Source organism: Equus caballus, chromosome 14 (genome assembly GCF_041296265.1).
Source record: "Equus caballus isolate H_3958 breed thoroughbred chromosome 14, TB-T2T, whole genome shotgun sequence".
Lineage (NCBI taxonomy): Eukaryota > Metazoa > Chordata > Mammalia > Perissodactyla > Equidae > Equus > Equus caballus.
Window position 1 is genome coordinate 102,254,064 of NC_091697.1, and position 24,233 is coordinate 102,278,296.

General features: G+C 41.5%; 1 protein-coding gene across 1 annotated transcript in view; it reads left to right on the forward strand.

Annotated features, from left to right (window-relative positions):
* Positions 1-24,233, forward strand: part of ARSB (arylsulfatase B) — a 167,307-nt gene that overhangs the window by 24,272 nt on the left and 118,802 nt on the right. Inside the window, exon 4 of the mRNA XM_023618116.2 lies at positions 5,941-6,148. Within this exon, the coding sequence (XP_023473884.1) occupies positions 5,941-6,148 (208 nt within the window). The remainder of the gene's footprint in view (positions 1-5,940; positions 6,149-24,233) is intronic.

Sequence of the window (24,233 nt, forward strand, 5' to 3'; positions counted from 1 at the left end):
ACTGTAATGTGCCTGCAATAAAAATTAGTTCCCATTACGGAATAATAGAGTATTCTCTCGCAGTGCCCAGAACATGAAGCGGATAAGAGGAAGCAGCTGGGGTGAAATCATTCTCTGTGGGTGGGCTGTCTTAATTGGTGTAGTAGGGAAAGCACAGGAACTGAGGAAAATGGTAGGCCCTAAGAGCTCGCAAGCCATCCAAACTAGAGTTATGGTAGGGTACGGCTCATAGGTAACATTCTGGAAGCTGCCAGATGAGAGGTGGTCATTTTCCCACGATGTCTAAAATACTCCTAAGCAGTATCCAGCATTCCCAACATTCTCACAGTAAAGTTTCAAGCAGAGACATAAATGAATGAAATCATTAATAGCCAAGTAATAGCGCCAGAAAATTTAATACAGCAAGTGCGGATCTTTACATTTTCAATTCTCAGTAAAATGATGTGTCACACAGTTCCGGGAACTGCCCTTTTTTTCATCGTTTTATCCCAATGTTGAGTCTAATTCTGTGCTGATTTCTCAGGTGCTATAAATAGCCTGTAACAAAGGCAGCTTGTTCTAAGATGGAGATCATTAAAGAAGTTCACACAAAGTATCCACAAGAAAGCTTAGAAATGTGCTTATTTTAAAGAGCATTGGAGGGGAAAAAAGCACATGGAGCTGTTCTGTCACAGAAACACAGTTGGTGCTGGACTCGGGCAGATGCTGCTAATAACCATTGCACATGTGTCGGGAAGGAATGTCTTTCTCTCGTTCTCCCGGATGGTTCCCTTAGTACTGACACTGCAGTGTGAAAGGAGCATATTCGTAAAATATCTTTTGGTTAAAAATAGCCCCCTCAGCACTGCAGAAAAAAAATAAATGTTTTCTCACACACCTGACCTACTAGAAGCAAATGTGAATTTTCAGTGGTAGACTCTTGCTTTTCCCCGACACAATTTGGAAAGAAATGTCTTAATTTGAAGTCAAAGATAGAATAACAATTTAAAAACGTGTCGTGTGCTCTTAAAAAAATTTATACTTTTAATTAGGGATATATACTAAAGAAGTGAAAATAAGGCTTTCTTCTTCACTGAAATTAGATTTCTTAGCATGGTGAGGATATTTAGAGTATATATCTTAGGAGTCGAATGGTATAATAAGAAAGGGAAATGATCCCTTAGCATCTTATTAATATGCTAATAACTTCAGGTAATAATGTCATACTTTTTTTTTTTTTTTGCTGAAGAAGGTTAGCCCTGAGCTAAAGTCTGTGCCAATTTTCCTCCACTTTATATACAGGTTGCCTCCATGCCATGGCTGAGAGTAGTATATAGGTCCATGCCAGGGATCTGAACCTGTGAACCTGGGCTGCCGAAGCAGAGCACACCAAACTTAACCACTACTCTACAGGGCCGGCACCCAATAATGTCATACTTTTATGTAATACTTAAACATTTGGTCATGATTTACATCTAGGATTCCATTTCATATTCTTAAGAAACCTGAAAGGGTTACAGTTAGGGTTGGTGTAAAGGCAGTAGCTGTAATTGGGTTGGTCAGAGCAGGAATAGGGACCCAAGAAAGAGCAAGGGAGAGATCAGGGCGCAGCATAAAACCTGGAGATCCTTGGAGATCCAAGTCAGGTCTGGGACTCCCATGTTTCGAATCTGATGTGAGTAAGGTCAGTAGACAGTATAATAATAGTGAGCTGTCCCCAGGATGGCGGCTGCTTGCGCAGGCCGACAGTGAGCTGAGGCCCTGGTGGACAGGTGTGGGGAAATTGGCTGCTGCTGTGCACTGGGATGGTCATAGGACACGTGGCTGCAGGGGGGTCCTGAGTGTGGCTGGAGAACCTTAGGGCCCTAGTTAATTCTTTTGTCCACTGGGCCACCATGTAGTACTAAGAACAGCACTCTATTACTTTTTTTCCAATTTAAAAATAGTATAGAAATGCTTCACATCTAGCACTGTTGAGGAATTAGTTGTTTCACAAATACAGTTCACCTCGCGGGTGCTGAAACTTTATTTTTACAATATTGAATGGAAATGCTCTAAAATGTGTTACACTGGTCCTCACCTCTTTGAATGGACTGCACTGTCCATCATTGTGCCTCCTTCTCATCACCTGGAGCCATCCTGATGTGCATTAGGCTGTTTGCCCCTACACTTGATGGCCCTAGATTACTGCTGCTGAAAAAGGAAAAGAGATAACTTGTTTTGTTCAAGGAATAGCTTCATCCATACTTGCTAGTTATTAGGATCCAGTCCACAGGTCATGTGAGGCCTTTGCGTGGCCTGTGACAGTCACAGGACAGGCTGCATGTCATCCTCAGAGGCTGTTTTCACTTCCTCTTCTCAGTTAGGCCCCTTTGGTTTGAACTAACGGAAGCCTGACCACTGGAAAAATGGAGGAATTGCTGTAGTTTTATCATTTTAAACCCTTCAGAATGGTGGTCATTCTTTTAGCCACTAAGGAATAATTATTGGAAAGATTTTCAGGTAATTTTTTACTATATTTGGCAAAGTGAGTAGAATGATTTCCATACTGAGTATTTATAAGATCCTTTAATGATGGTCCCAGAATCACTGTCTTTTTCCCTGGCATGGTTAGAAGGACTCGCCCCTGCCACCCTCCTGGCCATCCCCTCTAGGAGTCACTGGCTGGTTGGAAATAACCTGCCCTTTCTCTCCTTCACGGTGTCGGTTGCCATGTTGCTGCTAATGACCTGATGAACACATCTCCTCCTTGAGCAGAGAGCTCCCTCTCCTTGCTCCACCCCTGCCCACAGCAGAGAACCCAGACCAGGGTCACAAACTCATGTGTGTAAGGATTAGGCTGCTGACCTAAGTAAGTGAAGCTGCTCAGTAGAACAGGGGGGAGACGCTAGAAAATTGGACAGCATTTGGGAGTGGGGTCTCTCTTTCTCAAACTCCAGCCATTTGTTACCAGATGGAGTGTGGGCGTAGAGTTGTCAGAAGGTCTGGTTTTTCAAGCAAATTAAAACAAAACCAGATTTTTATGTGCTATTTCCTGATTTTTAAAACTTCATGTGGGCTACAAATTGTTGAGGCCTTTCATTTTTTAATGCTGTTTCCAACTAGACCTCAGCTGGTGGCTGGGGTTGGCTCAGTACAGTGTTGAAGGACCCAGACAGCTGCTCCCAGCACAGACCCTCACTGCACTGTTGGTCCCGGATGCCCCCGCGCTTCCTTTCCCCTCCGACTGTCTCAGCCCAGGGTCCTTCCTCGCCACCGGGCAGAGCATCTGCTCGATTCCCTTCCCTATGGTCTGGGGGAACGTGGAAGATTCGATGTGACCTGTGTGTCTAGAGTAGAAAGTGTGTGTCGAGGGCGAGCAGAGGCAGAGCTAGAATAGTGTCAAAGCTTTTAGTCTCGAGTTTGGAGTTGGAATTTGGGATGTTTTCCTCTGGAAATAATGTACAAATGAAGCATAGGTTCTGCATTATCGTGGTTTTCATTCTGTCACCTACTTCCTTATTTAAATGGATTTTAAAGTGTGACTTTGATATTTAACAGCCATTTTTAACATTTTGATTTGAGGGGAAAAGGCGTTTCTAATTCCGAAGATCTGAACCAAAAATAGTCTTTTGGAGGTCTTTCTATGAATGCTCCTTACTCTATCACAGGGAGGTATAATAGATAATTTTAAAACAGTGTATAACAATGAAGAATGAAATATGAGCCCCCCACCCACAGTCTGCTTTTAACTTCTCCTCATTCACTTAGGAGATTTAAGTGTCTCGAATACTTTAACAGAAATATGTATTTATTCTTGGGTTGAACTGGTTGTTGTCTTTTTGGGGGTTTTCAACTCATTAAAGAATTCTGTACTACGGGGCCGGCCCAGTGGCATGGTGGTTAAGGTCACGCCCTCTGCCTCAGTAGCCTGGGGTTTGCCAGTTTGGATCCCAGGTTCGGACCTACGCACCGCTTACTAAGCCACACTGTGGCAGGCATCCCACGTATAAAGTGGAGGAGGATGGGCACAGATGTTAGCTCAGGGCCAGTCTTCCTCAAGAAAAAAAAAAAGAATTCTGTACAAGCACAATGAAGAGAGTGCTTTCAGAAAAGCTCATCAGAAAGGAGAGGCTGACTTGGAATACCACTGATGTTAGATGCTGTAAACTGGTGGAAGAGGTAAAATAGAATCAATCTATCACACTCTTTAGTTTCCAGGAATTAAACTGGCCCTACGTTTGGTACTAGATCAAAGACTAACAAGGCATAGTCTTTCCTTATTTTTTTCATAAAAACATCAAAAATCCTTAACCCTCTTCTAAAAGATGTGAACTTATTTTTCAGCTAAAACAAAAAGTTAAAGCGTCTCTTGGTACATATCCACCCTGTAATAGTGCAGTTTCCAATAGGAAATTGCTCTGCAATTAGTATGAACTTGAGCAAGTCATATAACCTTTCCAAGCCTCAGTTAACTTATCTGTAAAATGGATGTAACATAGGGTGGTTTTGAGTATTAAAAGAGGTAGAATATGTAAATCTTGATAGTATGTAGCACATAGACAACATTTAATGTGTGGTCGTTATTATTGATATTATCATTTGTTTGGATCAGAGACTTCCAGGCCATTTTAGAACTCAAGGTTTTATTTTTTATTTTTTTTGTCTTGTGCCTTGTTACATTTTTCTAATATCTTTATTGAGACGTAATTCACATACCATAAAATTCACCCATTTCAAGTATACAATTCAATAGTAAGTTCAATTAAATAGTAAATTGTGCAGCCATCACCATGATCTAAGTTTAAGACATTTTCATTAGCCATTAGCAGTACATATTAACACTCACCATTCCTCTCCACCCGCCAACTCCCTGCAGCTCCTGGCACCCGCTCATTTACTTTCTGTCTCCGTAGATTTGCCTCTTCTGGACATTTCATACAAGTGGAGTCGTACAGAATGTGGTCTTCTGTGATGGGCTTCTTTCACTTAGCCTGATGCTTTCAAGGTTCATCTATGCTGTAGCTGTGTCAGTCCCTCACTCCTTCTTCTGGCTGCGTAGTATTCCTTTTATTGCTGTATATTGTTGAAAATAATACCCCATTTTGTTTCTCCATTCATCAATTGGTGGACGTTTGGGTTGTTTCCTCCTTTTGGCTATTATGGATAATGCTTCTGTGAACATCCATGTACAAGTTTTTGTGTGGATATATGCTTTTGTTTCTCTAGGAATGGAAATGTTGGGTCGTGTGGTAACTGTGTGTTTAACAATTTCAAGAACTGCCAAATTGTTTTTCAAACTGGCTACACCATTTTCCATGCCTGTTAGCAGTGCGTGAGGGTTTCAATTTCTCCACATCCTCAGCAACGCTTGTTATTTTCTGGGTTTTGTATTATGACCATCCCAGTGGGTGTGAAGTGGTATCTCAAAGTGGGTTATTTTTTCTCTTTTTTCTCCCCAAACCCCCCCCAGTACATAGTTGTATAGTTTCTAGTTGTGAGTCCTTCTAGTTGTGGCATGTGGAATGCGGCCTCATTGTGGCCTGATGAGTGGTGCCATGTCTGTGCCCAGGATTCAAACCAGCAAAACCCCAGGCCACCAAAGCAGAATGAGAGAACTTAACCACTCGGCCACCGGGCCGGCCCCTCAGAGTGGTTTTGATTTCCATTTCCCTAACGACTAATGACATCTTTTCACGTGCTTATTAGTCCGTTTGTATATCTTCTTTGGAGAAATTCTATTCAAATTCTTTGCCCATTTTGTAATTGAGTTAATTGTCTTTTATTATTGAGTTGTAAGAATTCTTTATATATTCCAGATACAAGTCCCTTCTCAGATATGTGATTTACAAATATTTTAACCCATTCTGTTGTCTTCGTATTACCTGATATTACTTTTATTACCTGATAAATCTGGACTTCTCTCTCTCTATTTAATGCTTACATGCCCTCTTAACTGATTTGCACAAACTCTCTTTCCAGCCTCTATTTCTCTACCTTGCTCTCCAGTCTGTCCACCAGCCCCTTCAGGTCCCTGAAGAATACCTGAAGCCATACGACTTTATTCAAGATAAGAACAGGTATCACTATGCAGGAATGGTGTCCCTTTTGGATGAAGCAGTGGGAAATGTCACCGCAGCCTTAAAAAGCCGTGGGCTCTGGAACAACACGGTGTTCATCTTCTCTACAGGTAAGCCTGTCAATAGGAAAATCATCTCTTGGCAAAGCCTGGGACATGGTATTCGATAAATGGAATGAAGACAAATTGGAACATTTAGCAGTTCTTTATTGAAATAAATGCTAACTGCAAGAGTAGAGACATGATAATAATGGCTAGATAGATGTGTCTAAGGAAAAAGAATTATGGGCTTTCCTTCCCTTCCTTCAAATATGAAAGTATTCTGGGAGTATGCTTAAAAACAAGTGCTCACTGAGTAAATGTGAGTGGACATCATGCATATGCAGGGTAGCTGGGCAGTGAACCCCCAGGTGGCTTGTTCTCAGCAATCTCTACAGCCCAGGCATCCTCTATGAATAGGACTTCCACTGACTAGCAGTGTCTCTGTATCAGAGCAAAGAGGCAGATTGAGACATTATGAAGACATATAGGAAATGGAGCCACTTAAATCTAGGCTAGAGTCTCCAAGTATAGATTTTTTAATATTAAAATTTTCTGACAATAAAAGTCATACTTGTTGATTATAGAAAAAAAGGAATAAGGAAAATTTTTGAAAATCATTTTCGTTATGACAATGTCATTCTGATTCCTAATCTGTTATATATGTGATTTTCCCCCCCTCATTAAACATAGTTTTCTAAAATTTCCCTGTGATGTGCTTTGGGTGTAGATCTTGGTTTATTCAGTATGCTGAATACTCAGAACTTTCTATCTGAAAATACAGATTCTTTTGTTAGGGGAAATATTCTTGTATTATTTATTTCACAATTGTTTGGTCCCCCATCTCATCTTTCTCCTATTCTGTCTTTACAAAATTCCTGTTATTTGGATGTTAGATCAATCCTCTAATTTTCTTAGTTTTTTCACTCTCTCTTTTCTTTATTTTTCTTCTACTATTTGGGAAATTTTCTTATCATTATTTTGTAACCATTCTATTGAATTCATTGCAACCACCATGTTTTTTAGTAATCAAGAACTCTTTCTTGTTTTCTGATAATTCCTTTTTGTAAAGTTCTGTTTTTATAGATGCAATAATTTGTTTCTCCAAGGCCTGTGCTCTTAACCATTAATTTTATATATGTGTGAGTGTGTATGTAGGCATGTGCATACATATACTTATATGTATGTATACACATACATATACTTTTAAGTTTGCTTGGACTCCCACATTGTGTCTCTTCCTTCTAAGGTCATTTGCATCTTTGTTTTGGTTTATCTTTCAAAAAGGAGGCTTTTTCAAATCCCTAGACATCCTTGGCTAAAACCTAAGAATTTTATTAGAAATTCCAAGGGTGAGGTCAGGGCTTGTCAGCTGGTGAGTTTTACTGTAAAGTGACTGTGTATGGGATGGGAGGTGGCATGTTAAGGAATTAATCTGGGTATTCTACTCATAGTTTGTTTTTCTTCAGAGTTGTTCTGTTTTCCTTTTAATTAGTCATAGTTATTGAATCTAGCATTTATTGAGTGCTTACTATGTATAGGACATAGTTCTAAGCACTTTCCAAGAATTAGCGCAGTTAATCCTCACAGTAATTCTCTGGGGACTACTATGAGCCCATCTTGCAGATGTGAGAATGGAAGCACAGAGGCTAAGTACCTTGCCGAGCGTCACACAGCCAGACGGAGCCGGGCCTCCACCTTTTGGGCCCTGCTGGTCTCCTGCCTCTGAGATGATGATCTGAACGTTCTCGTTAGACCTCATGATACAGCAGAGCTCTCCCCGTGGTGTGCTGCAATACCATCTACTGAGGAGCCTGCGCAGGGCCGGGGGTGGTGTTCACCCTGAGCAGCCTGTTCCGTTGCTTGAGTGCTTTACAAACACTGTCATTTTCTAAGTATGCCGTCTGCGAGAAGGGTTGAATATAAGATAACATTTGTGTTCCCCCCCAAAACTTACCCTTCAGAAAAGAAAGAGGCATCTTATACTTACCTTACAAGATCTCATCTTCTGACAGTGTTTCTCAGTTTCCTTTGCCTTGAACAGCCCTGGTAAAGCACTTTGATCAGTGCTGGTATTGAATGCTTGTAGAGGTCACTGAAAAGAATCAATAAAACGGGAGGCCAAGACATTTAATACTGATTTAGTAATTATTCCTGGGAAATGACCGCACGGTTGCAAGAATTGGAAGTTGTAAGTTTATATAACTTATAACTTTGTTGTGGAGATCATAGTTATACAATTTAAGGATAAATGGATTCCTGAAATGAGAGCGTATGTGGATTAATGTGTCATATATAGACTGAAAGGTGCTCAGACAGCAGGGAAGATGGTAGCTCTGGAAAACTGTTAAGTATCTCGGAGTGGCTCCTGTGACAACAGATAATGATGTCCGGTATGCATGGGAAGAAGTGGAATAAAATTTTTTCATGCTATGTGAGAGTGCAAAGAAAAGCAGTATTTTGACATCGATAGAGCTCTTTTGTAAACATTGATAACATATTATTAATGCAAGTTGCCAAAATAGCTTTTGGAGCTTCTCAGTGAGAAGATGGGGATTACTTTATTCAAGGGTCGTCTTGTATTCCAACACTATGATAGATTAATGGATGTATTAGTCTCGCACCATCTTGACTTTATTGGGCTAAATCCAACTTTGTCTTGTGTATGTATTTTGATTATACTGCTGAATTCAGTTTGCTAGGGTTTTATTTAGGATTTTTGCATCGTTTCAGAAGTACACGTGGGGTTGGTGGTTTCTTTTCTCTCTGTCAGGCTTTGCTGTCTTCATTGTGCTCACTTCAGACAACAGTTTGGATGGTTTCCCACCTTTTTCTGTGCTCTGGAATAGTTTACAGGTTGTTTGAAAGATCTCTCTGGTTAAGCTGGTCCCTGGAACTGTTTTCGGAGGCTTTTTTTTATTATCTCCATAGTTTAAATTTTTTGCTGAATTATATCTAGGTGTGGGTCTTTAAAATACTTTAAAATTAATTTTGCCTGAACTACAGTAAGCCATTTGATCTGCATGCTAAGATTATTTTTCACTCCAGGAAATTTCCCTCGTTCATATTTTAGCTTATTGCTTTTGTTCTGCTTGATTTGTTTCTCAAGAATATCTTTAATTAGTTGGTTGAATCACTGACTCAGCTTTTCTCTCATTCTCAGGTTTTTGGTTTTTTTCTCAGTCTTCTGGAGCATCACCTGTTAGACATTTTTGCAATATTAATTCTGCTCTTTAATATCTCCAACATAGATTATTATTGATTGTGTTTTTACTTCCTCTGCAAGCCTTTCTTTGCATCAATCAGTTCCTTTTTCTTCTAGGCTTGTTAGTAATAATAATGACTACTGTTTATTAAGTATTTGCTGAATGCCCAGGCCCTGTTCTAGAGCTTTTCCTATACTTCCTCATTATTGGTCATGTTGTAAGCATTAAAAGCTCAAAGTAACTTTGTGAAATAGTTTCCTTTATCCTCATTTTATAAGTGAAGAAATCAAAACTTAAAGAGATTAAGTGAAGGTTAAGGTTAAGTGGCCCAAGGCCACTGCTATGGTCTGAATGTTTGTGTCCACACAAAATTCACATGTTGGAATCCTCATCCCCACTGTGATGGTGTTATAAGGTGGGGCATTTGTGGGGTGATTCGGTCATGAGGGTGGAGCCCTCATGAATGAGATTAGTGCTTTTATAAAAGAGACCCCAGGGAGGCCCTAGCCCTTCCTCCGTGTGAGGACACAGTGAGAACTCACCAGCTATGAACCAGGAAGAGGGTCCTCACCAAAAGGCGACCATGCTGGGGCCTTGATCTTGGATTTCCCAGCCTCCAGGACTGTGAGAAATAAAATTCTGTTGTTCGTAAGGCACCCAGTCTCTGGTATTTTGTTATAGCAGCTTGAATGGACTTAGAGAGCCAAGCATCTAACAAACAGAAGAGCCAGAATTCAAACCCAGACCTTGAGGTCAATACCTGTTAACCACATTCAGTTGTGCTTTTGCATCTCATCTTCTTCTCCTTTTACCTCACCCCATTGTCCCTTCTCTCTGCTTTTGGCTTTCTACACTTCTGTTCATGGAACCCATGCTTTTCCTGAATCTTTCTGAATAGAACTTTTCTAAAATCTTCATTTCCATGGTAAATCGTTACCCGGTATAGACTCTTCCTCTGAGTATAAGCAGTGAAGGCTCTGTGGTCTCCTGGCTTCTGGTCACTGTTCGCTGGTAATTCCTTCTCAGATCTGCAGCTTGGGGTCACACTGATGCCCACAGCTCCCTCAGTTCCCAGTGACCTGTAGGCACCGAGCCTCCTCCAGTCTTTGAACCTGATGGACCTGCTTGACATTTTCTCCTCTTGGCTGCCTGGTTGTTTGACGTGCTGAAATAACCCCAGCTTGCACAGCTACCAGACTTCCCACCTCCATCCCTCAGAGCTTTACTTTTGGGGGTATTTTCCAAGATACAGTGTGCCCCAGTGTCAGACTCTTTTCTTCTCCTGCCCGTTTTTTCCTGGGAGTTGTGATCTCTAACTGTGTAGAGGAAATTGAGGAGGTCATACTTGTCTGGCCATGTCAAAAATGGGCACTCCCCCTCCAAGGCTGCCTTCCTCCCTCCTTTCAGATGGGAGGGCTGGCTGTGTGTCATGAGGTAAACAGGGCAGGCCAGCCCTTGTTTCCTAGCTCAGCTTCTTCAGCCTTACAGCCTATGGAAATTTCTCCAAGGTTCTGGCATTATAGGTTGTGTCAGTCTTGTTTTCCCCTGGTGGTGAGTTTTCATCTTATTCTGCGTCTTTGTTGTTTTAGCAGGTTGTTGGTTAAGAGAAACAGCACCAGCGGGTTTAATGAGGAAGATACCATCTTAGCCTGGGTTCCTATCACCACGGCTGATCTTTGTAGTCGCTAAACTCCAGGAATCCTCACAGGAACCTGACCCTGAGTAAAATTAGAGCCAGCTCTGGAGCTACTAGATCATGAATTAAAACTAGGAAAACCGATGCTGAAACCTTGAAGAGAAAACAGCAATTGATCTCAACATCTTTATGTAGCTGTTGTGTTTATATCAACTCTTATCAGAACAACCAATTTCACTGACATCTACATCAGAGTTTGACTCTAAGGAGAAACCTAAAAAGTCTTCCTCTGGAGACTTATTCTATGTTTATTGAAAGTTTCATTGGCTGGAGTATAATTTAATAATGTGCTAGAATAATGTGATAAAAACCCAAGGACACAGGACCTGGATCTGGCTGGTTGGAGAGTGGTGATGCGTTTTTCCCAGTTTCTTGCTTTACTTGGCGCTGCTCTTCTTTATAGACGTAAAAATGCCAGGTGCCTCCAAACAAGAGTTGAATCCGTTAGTATAGGAAACCCTAAAATAAAGTAGCTTCTGGGACTCACGCTTATCTTGAACGAAAGGGAGAGGCAAAGGCATTTTTTTTTTTCAGGTTTAGGTGTTTGGGGAAGCTGCTTTTTTAAAATCTCCTTTTATAATCTGAGGGAGATCCCTGAGGCTTCTCCTTCCTTGTCATCATCCTCTGAGCACTTGAGGTGCTTATTCTCAGTGGACCACCTGTGGACCACCCGCAGCAGTGGAGCGCTTGTTAAAAAATGCAATTTCTGAGGTGATGGCGGCACAACACTGTGAATGTACTGAACGTCACTCAATTGGACACTTAAAAATGGTTGATTTTGTGTTATGTGAATTTCATCTCAATTTTTAAAATGCACTTTCTCAGACTCTATTACAGACTTACTGAATCAGGAACCCTGGGGTCTGGGCCCAGGAATCTCCATTTTTAGCAATAATCCAGGTGATTCTTTTGTGTGTAGAAATTTGAGAACCTCTGATCTAAGGTAACTTACTCAAACCTTAGGGAATTTACCTAACAAGGAATGTATATATGTTATTATATATATATATATATATATACACACACACATACATATATATAATATATTAATATAATATAAAAAGTATAAAAAATATATAAAATAATATATATAAATATATTATTTTATATATATGATTATTCAAGTAGTTTGTGTATATATCATACATACATACAGGAATATACATACATATATGCATATACATATATATATATAGTTGCTAGAAACCAGCTGGGTTTGCAGTTCAATCTCTCCTAGGTGTTTTCATTTCAGGAAAATGCACCCACTTCTAGAAATAGACTCTTGAAAAAAACTAAGAAAAATTTGTATTTATTCTGCTCTCCATGCCCTTACTGCATATAAATTATGACCTCGATAGATTAATGCCACTTTTTTTATGATTCGGGATTATTAGTGCTGTTAACAAATATTGCTTGTCTCATTAGAAACATAATGTTCTGTTCTTTTACAAAGATGACCTTTGTAATCCCTCTCGGATAGGATGTGATCAGGGTTCAAGTGACAGCTTTCCTTCCAATTAATCAGTAGACTCTAGCCTCAGTTTCAGTATCTATTACGTGCAGGTTGGCTGATCATTCATTCATTCGCTCAGTCTGTCACTGCAGATAGAAAGATAAATAAGACATAGATCCAGCCCTTAGGAAACTGACAGTCTAGTGAGGCAGACAAGCAGTTGTATTATTATGATTCAGAGGAAGAATATTCAGATGCAGCCCAGGATGCTGCATGCACGTATGGGAACACCTCCCAGGGCCAGGGGTCTGGTGAAGCTTCCTGAGATTTAAATTTTCTTTTTTTTGAGGAAGATCAGCTCTGAGCTAGCATCTGCTGTAATCCTCCTCTTTTTGCTGAGGAAGACTGGCCCTGAGCTAACATCCGTGCCCATCTTCCCCTATTTTATATGTGGGACGCCTGCCACAGCACGACTTGATAAGCAGTGCCTAGGTCCACACCCAGGATCTGAACTGGTGAACCCCAGGCTGCTGAAGCGGAATGTGCAAACTTAACCGCTGCGCCTCTGGGCCAGCCCCCTGAGATCTACAGGCTGGGAATGAATTGGCCAGATACACAGTGCGCAGGTGGGGAGGAGACCGGGCAGCTTTCTCAGCTGTGTGAGCAGTTCTGTAGGAGGTTCATGGGCCTGGCGCCTGGAGTGCAAGGTGGGGATGGTGAGATGTGAGGGTAGAGGGCATGACCTAAGAGCCAGCTCAGAAAGGGCCTGTGTACGTGCTGGAGGGAATCTCAAAGGTACTCTGAAGGCCGTGGGAGGAGTTGCAAAGCTTTAAGCAGGGTCACATTTTCATTTCAGGTTTGATGTGGAGGATGATTGGAGGCAAGCAGACCTTTTAAGAGGCTGTGACAGTAAAGAGCGGTAGGAAGATAAGGAGGGGCTGAATAAAGGCAGAGGGAAAATTGATGGAGATGAAAGGAGAGATTTAAGAAATACCTAAGAGAGCTTGGACCAGTTGGTGTCAAAGAGTTCTTGTTACTCGGGAAGTTGATGGTTCTGTAATTCTGTGTTTTCAGTACTTTTGTCAGTGCTGGTGACAGCCTTGGGTGGAGCCATCTCTTCTCTTGGCAATGGGGTGCATTTGCAGAGAGCTGGAAAGAGTGCCACCCTTGGCCGGAGAGCCCAGATGGCAGTGGATCCGCAGTCCAGCTGGGGTGGGGGTGAGGGTCTGCGACCGTGTTTAGAAATGTGCGGAAATGGTTTTGGTTGTCGCAGTGACTTGAGAGTGAAGTCGCCTTTGAAGGACAGGCGCCTGCAGTGCTCAGGTCGGCCCGCACAATGGAGAAATGTCCTGACGGAGAACGCTGACCAGATCCCGTGTGGTGGTACATTTCTACTTGAACAAACAGAGTAATTTATTACAGAGCCTAAGCTTTTAACATTTATGACCTGAGCGTTCACAAAATTATATGTAATTTAATATCTTAAACAGAGCAATAAAGAATCTTAACTAATTCTCCAAAATCTCAGACTCGCCTTTCTCCCTCATATATTGAATTCCCTTCAAAACTGGTGTGGCAAATGGAGAAATCTTTCACAATTGAAATGTCCTTATGCGACTGACAGATGTGTAACTATTACAGAAGTTCTTTGCCAGGAACAAAGGAATCTAACTTCTAGTAAACCATTCTCCCTGGGTTCTTCAAACACTTATATGCATTTCTGACAAAGCTAAGGAAAGCCTGTTAAGTGAGTAAGTCATATAGTGTGTCCATGCTGTCTTTTTCTTTGCAATTCCCTCTTTATTTAACACATCTACCATAGAGGGAAATAACAAGTGGCTCAAAACTGCGAGACTAGAATGATCTTTCCCCTAGCCAGAAGTCGTTAATCCATTCCACTTCTGTAGACTTTACATGTTAATGTCCATGCTGAAAGTATGCTGGATCACTTTAAAATTTTATTAGTAATAGGTAGTAATATATACAGATTTGTTGATTCTTTTATTGAGAGAAAATAATAACCAGTACATTTTGAAGGCCCCCAGAACAAAGTCTTCTATTTGTATTCTCTGGGACAAACCATTGAATCTACAAACGTAGGGTCTAAGGCAGGTGATGCCTCTCAGTCCATGGTATCAGATCTTCCATGTTTTATTAAATTGCTTATTAATTGCTTATGTTATAATATTGTATTATTGATATTATGAAGTTTTTAGCATGAGAAACATGAAATAATCTTTGTTTTCATACTCCTATGAGAAGTGGCCTTTCTCTTTATAATTGATGGAAGATATGTATTGAACTGAGCGTATTTATTGACTAAATTGCAAAAAGCTTTCCAATTGGTTTGGGTTTACTTTCTCCTCGTTTTGCATTCCATTTTAAAGGTCACATGAAAGAGGATCCTTTTCTTATATGGTACATTCCTCTCAGAACTCATTGGAGCCAAAACTCCCCATGAAGATGAGAGGAGTGTTAGGTTGATGGCTGCACCAGACGATGAGCCGCGATGAAAAGTAGATGCTATGGAAATAATCATGTGGGAACCAGATCCACAGCAAGGAGAAGGGGCTGGAATAAAGTCGGGTTGTCACAAGCTGTAGATGCAAATAAACAGTAGGCAGCTAGAGGATGAAAGAGAGGACTAAATGGCCTAGGAATTATTAGTTCATGAATTAGCAGAAAGTAGATTTTATTTCAGGTGTTTTTGGTCTGGAATTTTTTTTTTTTTTTCCAGAAGGTTAGCCCTGAGCTAACATCTGTGCCAATCCTCTCTATTTTTTTGTACACCACGGCCAGTGAATGGAGTAGGTCTGCACCCAGGATCTGAACCTACAAACCCGGGCTGCCAAAGCAGAATGTGTACAACTTTAACCTCTTGGCCATGGGGCCAGGCCCTGGTCTGGATTTTTTTTAAAATCAATATCATTAATAATAGACATAAGAAACAAATTTAGATTTTTATTTATTTATTTATTTTTTTGTTGAAGAAGATTAGCCCTGAGCTGACATCTGTGCAAATCTTCCTCCACTGTATACGTGGGTCACCGCCACAGCATGGCTGATGAGTGGTGTGGGTCCACACCTGGGATCCGAACCTGCAAACCCAGGCCACTGAAGCTGAGTCCCCTGAAATTAACTGCTACACCATGGGGCTGGCCCCCAAATTTAGATTTTAAAGGAGGGACCAGTACTTCAGTTGAAAAACAAAAGCTGTATATTTTTTTTAATTTAATATTTTTTATTGTGGTAAAATTGGTTTATAACATCATATAAATTTCAGGTGCACATCATTATATTTCAATTTTTGTGTAGATTACATCATGTCTGCCACCCAAAGCCTAATTACACTCTTACTAATTACATCACTGCACACATGTGCCTAATCACCCTTTTTGCCCTCCTCCCTCCCCCCTTACCCTCTAGTAACCATCAATCCAATCTCTGTCTCTATGTGTTTGTTTGCTGTTGTTTTTATCTTCTATTTGTGAGTGAGATCTTATGGTATTTGACTTTCTCCTTCTGACTTATTTCACTTAGCATAATACCCTGAGGGTCCATCCAGGTTGTCACAAATGGGCAGCTTTCATCCTTTATTATGGCTGATTACTATTCCATTGTGTATATATACCACATCTTCTTTATCCATCCTTCCACTGATGGGCACTTAGTTGGTTCCAAGTATACTGTGAATAATGCTGCAGTGAACATAGGGGTGCATATATCTTTACACATTTGTGTTTTCATGTTCTTTGGATAAATACCCAGCAGTGGAATAGCTGGATCATGTGCTAGTTCTATTCTTAATTTTTTGAGGAATCTCCATACTGTTTTCCATAGTGGCTGTACCAGTTTACACTCGCACCAGCAGTGTATGAGAGTTCCCTTCTCTCCATGTCCTCTCCAACACTTATTTCCTGTCTTGTTAATTATAGCCATTCTGACGGGCGTGAAGTGATATCTCATTGTAGTTTTGGTTTGCATTTCAATAATAATTAGTGATGTTGAACATCTTTTCATGTGCCTGTTGGCCATCTGTATATCTTCTTTGGAGAAATATCTGTTCAGATCTGTTGCCCATTTTTTAATTGGCTTGTTAGTTTTTTTGTTGTTGAGATGTATGAATTCTTTATATGTTTTGGATATTAACCCCTTATCAGATATATGGTTTGCAAATATCTCCTCTCCATTGTTAGGTTGTCTTTTCATTTTCTTGATGGTTTCCTTTGCTGTGCAAAAGATTTTTAGTTTGATGCAGTCCCATTTGTTTATTTTTCTATTGTTTCCCTTGCACAGTCAGACCTGGTACTTGAAAATATGCTGCTAAGACGATGTCGAAGAGCATACTGCCTGTGTTTTCTTCTAGAAGTTTCATGGTTTCAGGTCTTACATTCAAGTCTTTAATCCATTTTGAGTTAATTTTTGCATATGGTGTAAGATAATGGTCTACTTTCATTCTTTTGCACGTGGCTGTCCAGTTTTCCCAGCACCATTTATTGAAGAGACTCCTTTCTCCATTGTATTTTCTTGGCTCCCTCATTGAAAATTAGCTGTCCGTAGATGTGTGGGTTTATTTCTGAGCTCTCGATTCTATTCCATTGGTCTGTGTGTCTGTTTTTGTACCAGTACCATGCTGTTTTGATTACGATAGCTTTGTAGTATATTTTGAAATCAGGGAGTGTGATACCTCCAGCTTTGTTCTTTTTTCTCAGGATTCCTTTGGCTATTTGGGGTCTTTTGTTGTTTCGTATAAATTTTAGGATTCTTTGTTCTATTTCTCTGAAAAATGTCATTGGAACTTTGATAGGATCTTGCCTGATTGCTCTGGCTAGGAGTTCCAATACTATGTTAAATAAGAGGGGTGAAAGTGGGCATCCTTGTCTGGTTCATGTGGCTGCTATGGACCCTTTGAGCATGAGGGGGCCCAGTACGATTGGGCCTACGTCTAATGGCTCATTCCTATTGCAGTTTTTCTGTTAAGTGAGTAGGCCTCCAGCATGGCTGGTCGCTAGGCTCAGGGGCTTACAATTGCTGTGGGTTCCTGCAACGATGGCTGTGGCTTTCTGACTTATCTGCAGCCCTCTCTTGGTCATGGAGACTTGCTGTTCCGCAGAGGGCCTGGGAACCAGTGCCGAAGCCCGTTGTGGGAGATAGCCCTGCTGTGCTTGGCCTCAAACTGGCTGCCCGTCCTTTGCTTTCAGAAGCATGAGATGCCCCCGCCAGGCCTAAAAACAATAATAAAAATGTATTTGAAAAAATCCCCATCGTTTCTCTTGCTGACTTTGGCAGTTAGGTATGAAGCATCAACAAAACGTTGTATACAGAAATTCTGCCTTCCGGGCTTGTTCCCTTCTTTCAGAACAATCCTTAACCTTGCAGGGCTCTTTTTTCATGTTTTCTTAATGAGAAAATATTTCAGAGATTATTGGCACCACAGGTTTAGTCCTTTCTGGCGGTTTCTCTCTTACCCGTCTGTAATCTCTATGATCTCGTGTCTATTTTTCTTTCACAGTATGGGCCACAGCTAGTCAACCTCCTCTAGGATGACGGTTCCAAGTACAGTAATTGGGTTTTTTATCATTTCCATCTCAGAGCACTTTTTTATTGTGTGGATTTTTAAAAACAATAATGATTGTTTCAAAAAATGTAACAAACATTAAAAATGACATCGACTGCTGTGGAGACCACCAAAAAGAGCAAGCTCTATCTCTGTCCTCAAGGCAGCCTGGAATCTGGTGATGTATGCGGACATACACAGGCGTACGCAAATTAGTCCAAAGTGTAAAAGAAGTGGGGTGAGGGGAGAAGGACGTGCTGTGTCTGGACTGAGAATGCTGGCTTTATGGAGCCGCTTGAAAATTGCCCTGTGGTGTCACATTTGATGTCAGAAGGTCGTTCTCAAGTCCGAAGGTGATAGAGCAGGCTGAATGATGAGATCCGCTGAAAATCCAGTGCCCCAAAGTGGCCTGTGTACGGTGCATACAGTTCAGATCGTGAGTCCTAAAGGGGGTGACATGATTGGTGTCCATGGCAGGTCCTGGTCATCAGGCTGTCACCAGGTAGGGTCACCTGACCAGGTGAGATAATCATTTTTCTTCTTGGTAACAAGAATTAGTCAGTTAATAAGCATGATAACTCTGTCTTATATTTAAGACAATGTGCTGGTCCTGAGGAGACCCAAAGCTAAATAAGATATGGTCTCTCTCAAGGAACACCCAGTGTAGTGGTAGTGGTCTTTAATTCAGTGTGAGCCATAAAGATCAGATTCCCCCTCAGAGGGCGGCAGCCAAGTGTATGGTTTGCAGAAGTCCTTTCCCGTTTCTGGGGCTCTGACACAAGCCCTCGAAGGACTTGTGTTTATTCCCTGAAAATCACCTAGTGTAAAGAGAAATGCTGCTGATGGCGGTGTGAATGGCCGGGAGGAAGACAAAAAGTATGTTGAGCCACGAGTCCAGCACAGTGTCTAGCACAGAACTCCAGAAATGTTTGCAGGGCGAGGACTGTGCATGCATTCTAGACGCGGCAACACACATGCTCAGGCTGTAATTCAGGGTCAAGTGGGTGGAATAGAAAGATGAAGTTTGCAGGAGAGAGCGTCTGGACAGGAGTCATCAGGGGAGGCTTCATAGAGGAGAGGGGAGACAAATTAAACTGTGCTTGAATGATGAATGAGTTGTGGGTAGGGGAGTGGAAAGAGAGGGCAGGCCACTCTGGGCACAGAGGGAGGCGCCAGCAGACATGCAGGAAGAGGGAAGCACAGGTACGTTCTGGGCCTGGTGACTAGGCCACTGCAGCCTCAGCATGGGTGTCAAAAGGGACATACAAACCATGGTATAAACAGGATACATCTTCCTGGAATGTTAATTTTGCTTGAATCTATAGGAGAAAAATTTAAGTAATTTAACTGGTTAATAATTTAAAACATTTTTAAATTAAAACAAATAAGGGCAAGTTTTAGAACAGAATACAGTGAATTTCATGGATTTTTTTTTAAAGTTCAAACTGTCAGGTTTCCACTCTTTTTCTTTTCATCCTTTGATGGAAGAATTAAAAATTCTTTAAAGGAGATCAACTTCATTCATTCACAAAAAAATGCATGTTCCTCTTACTTAGAGCTTGAGGCCACTCGGGAGCTATGGAGCCTCCTAAGAGTCTGTGGGAGATGGGGCAAGCTCCGGGCCACTTGACGAGGATTTTGCTTAGCTGTTAGAGAACCCCAGTGGGAGGCCCAGGCTCTTTGACACTGCATATCCTGGAGGGCAGCTCTGGGTGGTGGTTAGTGTGGCTCCCCCTAAGGGAGGTGCCTCTGTTTCACACCACAGTCACGGAGTGTCTCTGTGCTTAGGTCTAGGCCGTGGAGTCTGCACTCTTGCTAAGAACGCGTGGGCCCTGGCCGCCGTGGTCTCCCAGGGTAATGGAATGAAGGGTCTTCAGAGGCACTTCCTAGGTCTTCAATTTCCTTTCCTTTCCTTTCTTGCCTGCTGGTCCTAAACCCTAAATTCCTGTCTCAGCTTCTCCAGCCCCTCTGGCTCCCTGCTCTCCCCAGGTCCTGGCCCCCATACTGGTCCTTTGTTTTCAGTGTGTTTGGAGTGTGAATCATTAGGCAACTTAGATCACAGCTTCTATTTTTCCTCGGCAAGGGCAAACCCTTTCAAAGCTGTCTCTGACTTTTCTCAGCTTTGAGAAAAGACCACATGTGGTCTCTCCGAGCTAGAGTGGCATCCGAGGGCCAAGCAGGGGCAGCACTGTTGGCGGAAAGAGCCTATAAACCTTTGTATACCATTTCGATTTTAATTTCCATGTTTTCTGGCATGTGTCAGATGGACCTTGTTATAATAAGGTTTTCTTTGTGATACCAAACTGCCCAGTGTCATAGATGGCTTTCTCGTGTTATGGTCATCTGCTCATGAGTTAAAGGCTTTGAGAAAAGCCAAGAAGAACTCAGTTAATCCAATATTAAGTAATGCACCGGCCTTCACTGTTCGGGAGAGAGAAGAATCCAGCTCTGCTGTCCGATAGGTGGCCACTAGCCACAGGCAGCTGTTGAGCGTTTGAAACGTGGCTAATTTGAATTGAGATGTGCTGTAAGTGTAAAACACTGAATTTCAAAGACTTGGTATGAAAAAAGATTGTAAAATAATCTCTCAATAATTTTTTATATTGATTATGTGTTGAAATGATAATTTTTCGATATATTGGGTTGAATAGAGCCTATTATTAAAATATCTTTTTAACCTTTTCTTTTTATCTTTTGAAGATGTGGCCACTAGAAAATTTTACATTACATCTGTGGCTTGGATTATATTTCTCTTGGACGGTGCTGCTCTAGATTGTAGCTTCATCATTACTTTGTAATGCCTACCTCCTGGGAGCTCCCCGGGGATTGTTTACTGAAGATTTTCTCTCTTAATGATCAGGCTAAGAGGCGAGTAGCACGTGGTGGGCTGTGAAGTTCTACAAGGCAAGATTTGTCTGTTGATTGTACTTCTTTGGAGCCGTGAGAGGTGAGGTCATTTTGCTTAGGAGGCTCATCAACTGGCTTCGAAGGCAATTCCAGAAACACTTTTGAGCATTGACAGCATCATTGAAATAAGGGTATTGCCTCCCAGTGACTCCACTGAAAGATGTCATTCATTTGGTTGCATCAGTCTGGGGTCGGAGTGTTAAAAAAAAAAAAAAGAAAGAAAAAGAAAGAAGCAGCCAGTCTCGTTACTTGAAGTCCGTACCTCCAGTAGGTACCACGTAGAAAGGCTCTGTGGCAAGAACCGTGATCACGCCTGTTATTTTATCGATGCAGAATGCACATGATGGAGGCCAAAGGGAGAAAGAAGGCCTTTTCCAACTGCTCTAAAGAAAACTCAAAATATTTAAGTCGTTTGTTATGCTGTGTGAGCACTTCCTCCTCAGTGCCAGGAGAAATATTGTTACAACATGTAACAAATAGGATTAGGGGATCCTGGATCAGCGTATTATTAAATGACCATATTGTGTAACATATTTTCTTTGAAATTTTAATCGTTAATCCTTATATAGGTAGGAGATACTATCAAGATTACTGTATCCATTTTCCGCAGTCTTTTTCTTTTTTAGGATTATAAAATCGTTTTTTGGACAGGTTCACTACTAGTAAAGTATTCCTCCATAAAATAGAAATAATCTTCTCCCAAAAAGAAAGCTATTTTTTTTAAAAAAGATTTTGCTTTTTAGGAGCAGTTCTAGATTCCCAGCAGAATTAAGAGGACAGTACGGAGATTTCTCATACCCTCCCTGTCCCCTACAACAAAGGGTAGTTTTTAAATACCTTAAAAAAAGCAACAGCGCTGTGGTGGAGGATGTTGAGAATGAGGGAGGCTATGGGTGTGTGGGGGAAACAAACACACACACAAAATACCCTTTGTGTAGAGCAGCTTTGTCTTCTAATTCTCTGGGGTAAGATGAGAAATAATTGTCACCTTTTTGTAAATAGGGAAACAATCGCAGGGTGGTTATGTGTTGAAAAGCACAGGTGGCCAGGAACAAAAGGTTTGAAAATTTAGATCTTTTGCTCTCCATTGCAGCAACTACATTCGTAGTATCACACAGCTACGTGAGTGCTAAAGTGTCTTTTGTTCACAGTAGAACTTGCTGTTCTGAAAAGTGAGGAGGTGTGTTTCCTTTTTAGGTGCACTTCTTTTTATCCACTTCTACACTGTGCTTTGTTTAATAATGTAGTTATTTATGAAATGTTGAGAAAGTTAAGAGAGGTGAGTTGAATTCTCCATCCTGGTACTTTCCTTTCCTCCCAATAGTGATGAAAAGGATTTCGGCACCCTCTCTGACTTGCTGGAGGCAAAGTTTCTGTGAAGCTCTGAGACCTTCGTTATCGAATTCCCACTGCTTTGTCAGCTCATATCCTGGAGGAATTTAATCAGTCTTACTGCTGTGTATGAGTAAAACCAATGGCATTTATTTTCTCTGCAGGAATTTATTTACATTTTCTTAGATAACTATCCCTTTGTTGATAATATTTTCTCAAGTCTTCAAGCGTTAATTGATTTTGGAGCTTCAGCAAGACCACTTGTTAGACTGAATGCAGAAACCGTGTTCCTGGGGATTAGTGCACAGTCTGTGTAACCGGCAACCAGGGAGCCTGCCGAGAATTGTAAATGAGAAAGAAATGATGGGTCATGATAATAAGGCGCTCCAAGTCTGAGGATTCACAAAGGAGCAGACATAAACAGTCTCTTCCTTGGAGACACCCAGCCAGTCAGCTAATATTCTTTCCTTAGTCATTCAGGACTTGAAAAAATGTGTAGAACCCTCAGCGTACATTTGCACGTGCAAAAATAATGGTCAGTGGATCTTTGTCCTTGTCGTATGTGTATATACAATGTGTGAAGAGTAAGAAGTAAGAAACACATTTTGGAAAAGAAAAAATGATTTTAAACGTTGGTATTTCAGGACAATACTTTGCTTTTAAAGTTATACGCTGTTATCTTCAACTCTACTTGAGTCTGTTCCCTGAAGCACCATCTTCTCTTCCCCTTGCTCTCGTTTGCTGTTCTTGGCATCAGGTACACAATACTCGTCCTAGGGGCTTGGTAATGGACCTAGATTTTGTCCTAACTCAAAGAACACACCAGAAATTGATATTTTTAACTTCAAAAGGCTGCCCAAGTCAAATGCCTGATAGAGCAATATAATATGCCCAAAAGGTTCCAGCTTCAGTCGATATAGAATTCCCTGGAAGATCAACTACTTGTCATGTTGGGAACAGGGAAAAGGTGGGAAGCCACGTCTGGGCAAAGCCAGGAATGGACAGCTGAGCTGGCTATAGGACTGGCTCCAGCAGGTTGTTGAAGGGTCTGGTTTATAGCGGCCCAGGAGACATGGCAAATTTGAGGGCCATCTTGGGGAGACAGTGTAGCACATGGTTAAGAGGGAGCAGGGGCTGTGTAATCAGACAGACCTGAGCTCAGATCTTCATTCTACCACTCACTAATTGGGTGACTTTGGGTAAATTACTTTTTTGATCATCATTTTCTTATCTGCAAAAGGGGGATAAATCTTATAACACTATTGTGAGAATTAAATGAGGTAATTCATGTAAAGCACCTGATACCAGCCTGGCCTAAGGTAGGAATTTAATAATTATAGCTATCATTATTATTTTCATCACCATCTGGGCTTTTGCCTCTGCACTGGTTGGTGAGGACACCATAGGAATAACCTCTGGGAAATCTGTTGTTGTAGAAATATTGTATCCATGTTTAGGTTCTGAACGTCTAGGTTGAAGCAGGACCCCATTCGGCCGTGCTACAGGGACAGAGCCAGCACCTGCTAGAAGAGGAGGTTCCTAAGGGCTGGGCAGGCTGTTGGGACCTTGCTCACAGGGAACTGGAGTGCACGTTTGGAAACCAGGCAGAAGCCCACACGTGACACTGCAGTTGGGGTTGGGTGGGAGTGGGGGTTACAGGGAGAGCTGCAGACCCCAGTATGGAGCTCTCAGTCTCCAGGGCTGAGCAGAGCTGAAGCTGTATGTTGAAGGCCTCAGAATCAGCAGCTAGTCAGGGCTAGGGCAGGCAGAAGCTGATGACCCGATAGTCAATTTCTATCTTTAAACATTACTGACATTCTTAAAGCCATTGAATGGCAACACTCTGGTTTTAAGCCTTTCCAAGAATGTGTCGGTGTGTCATTCTCCACTTTTCAGATGAAGAGATGGGCTTAAGTGACGGCGATCCACGGTTAAAAGCAAAGCCACAATTGCATCCTTTGGCTCTAGGCTTTCATTTAGGGACCCCACTTATTAAAACATTATCT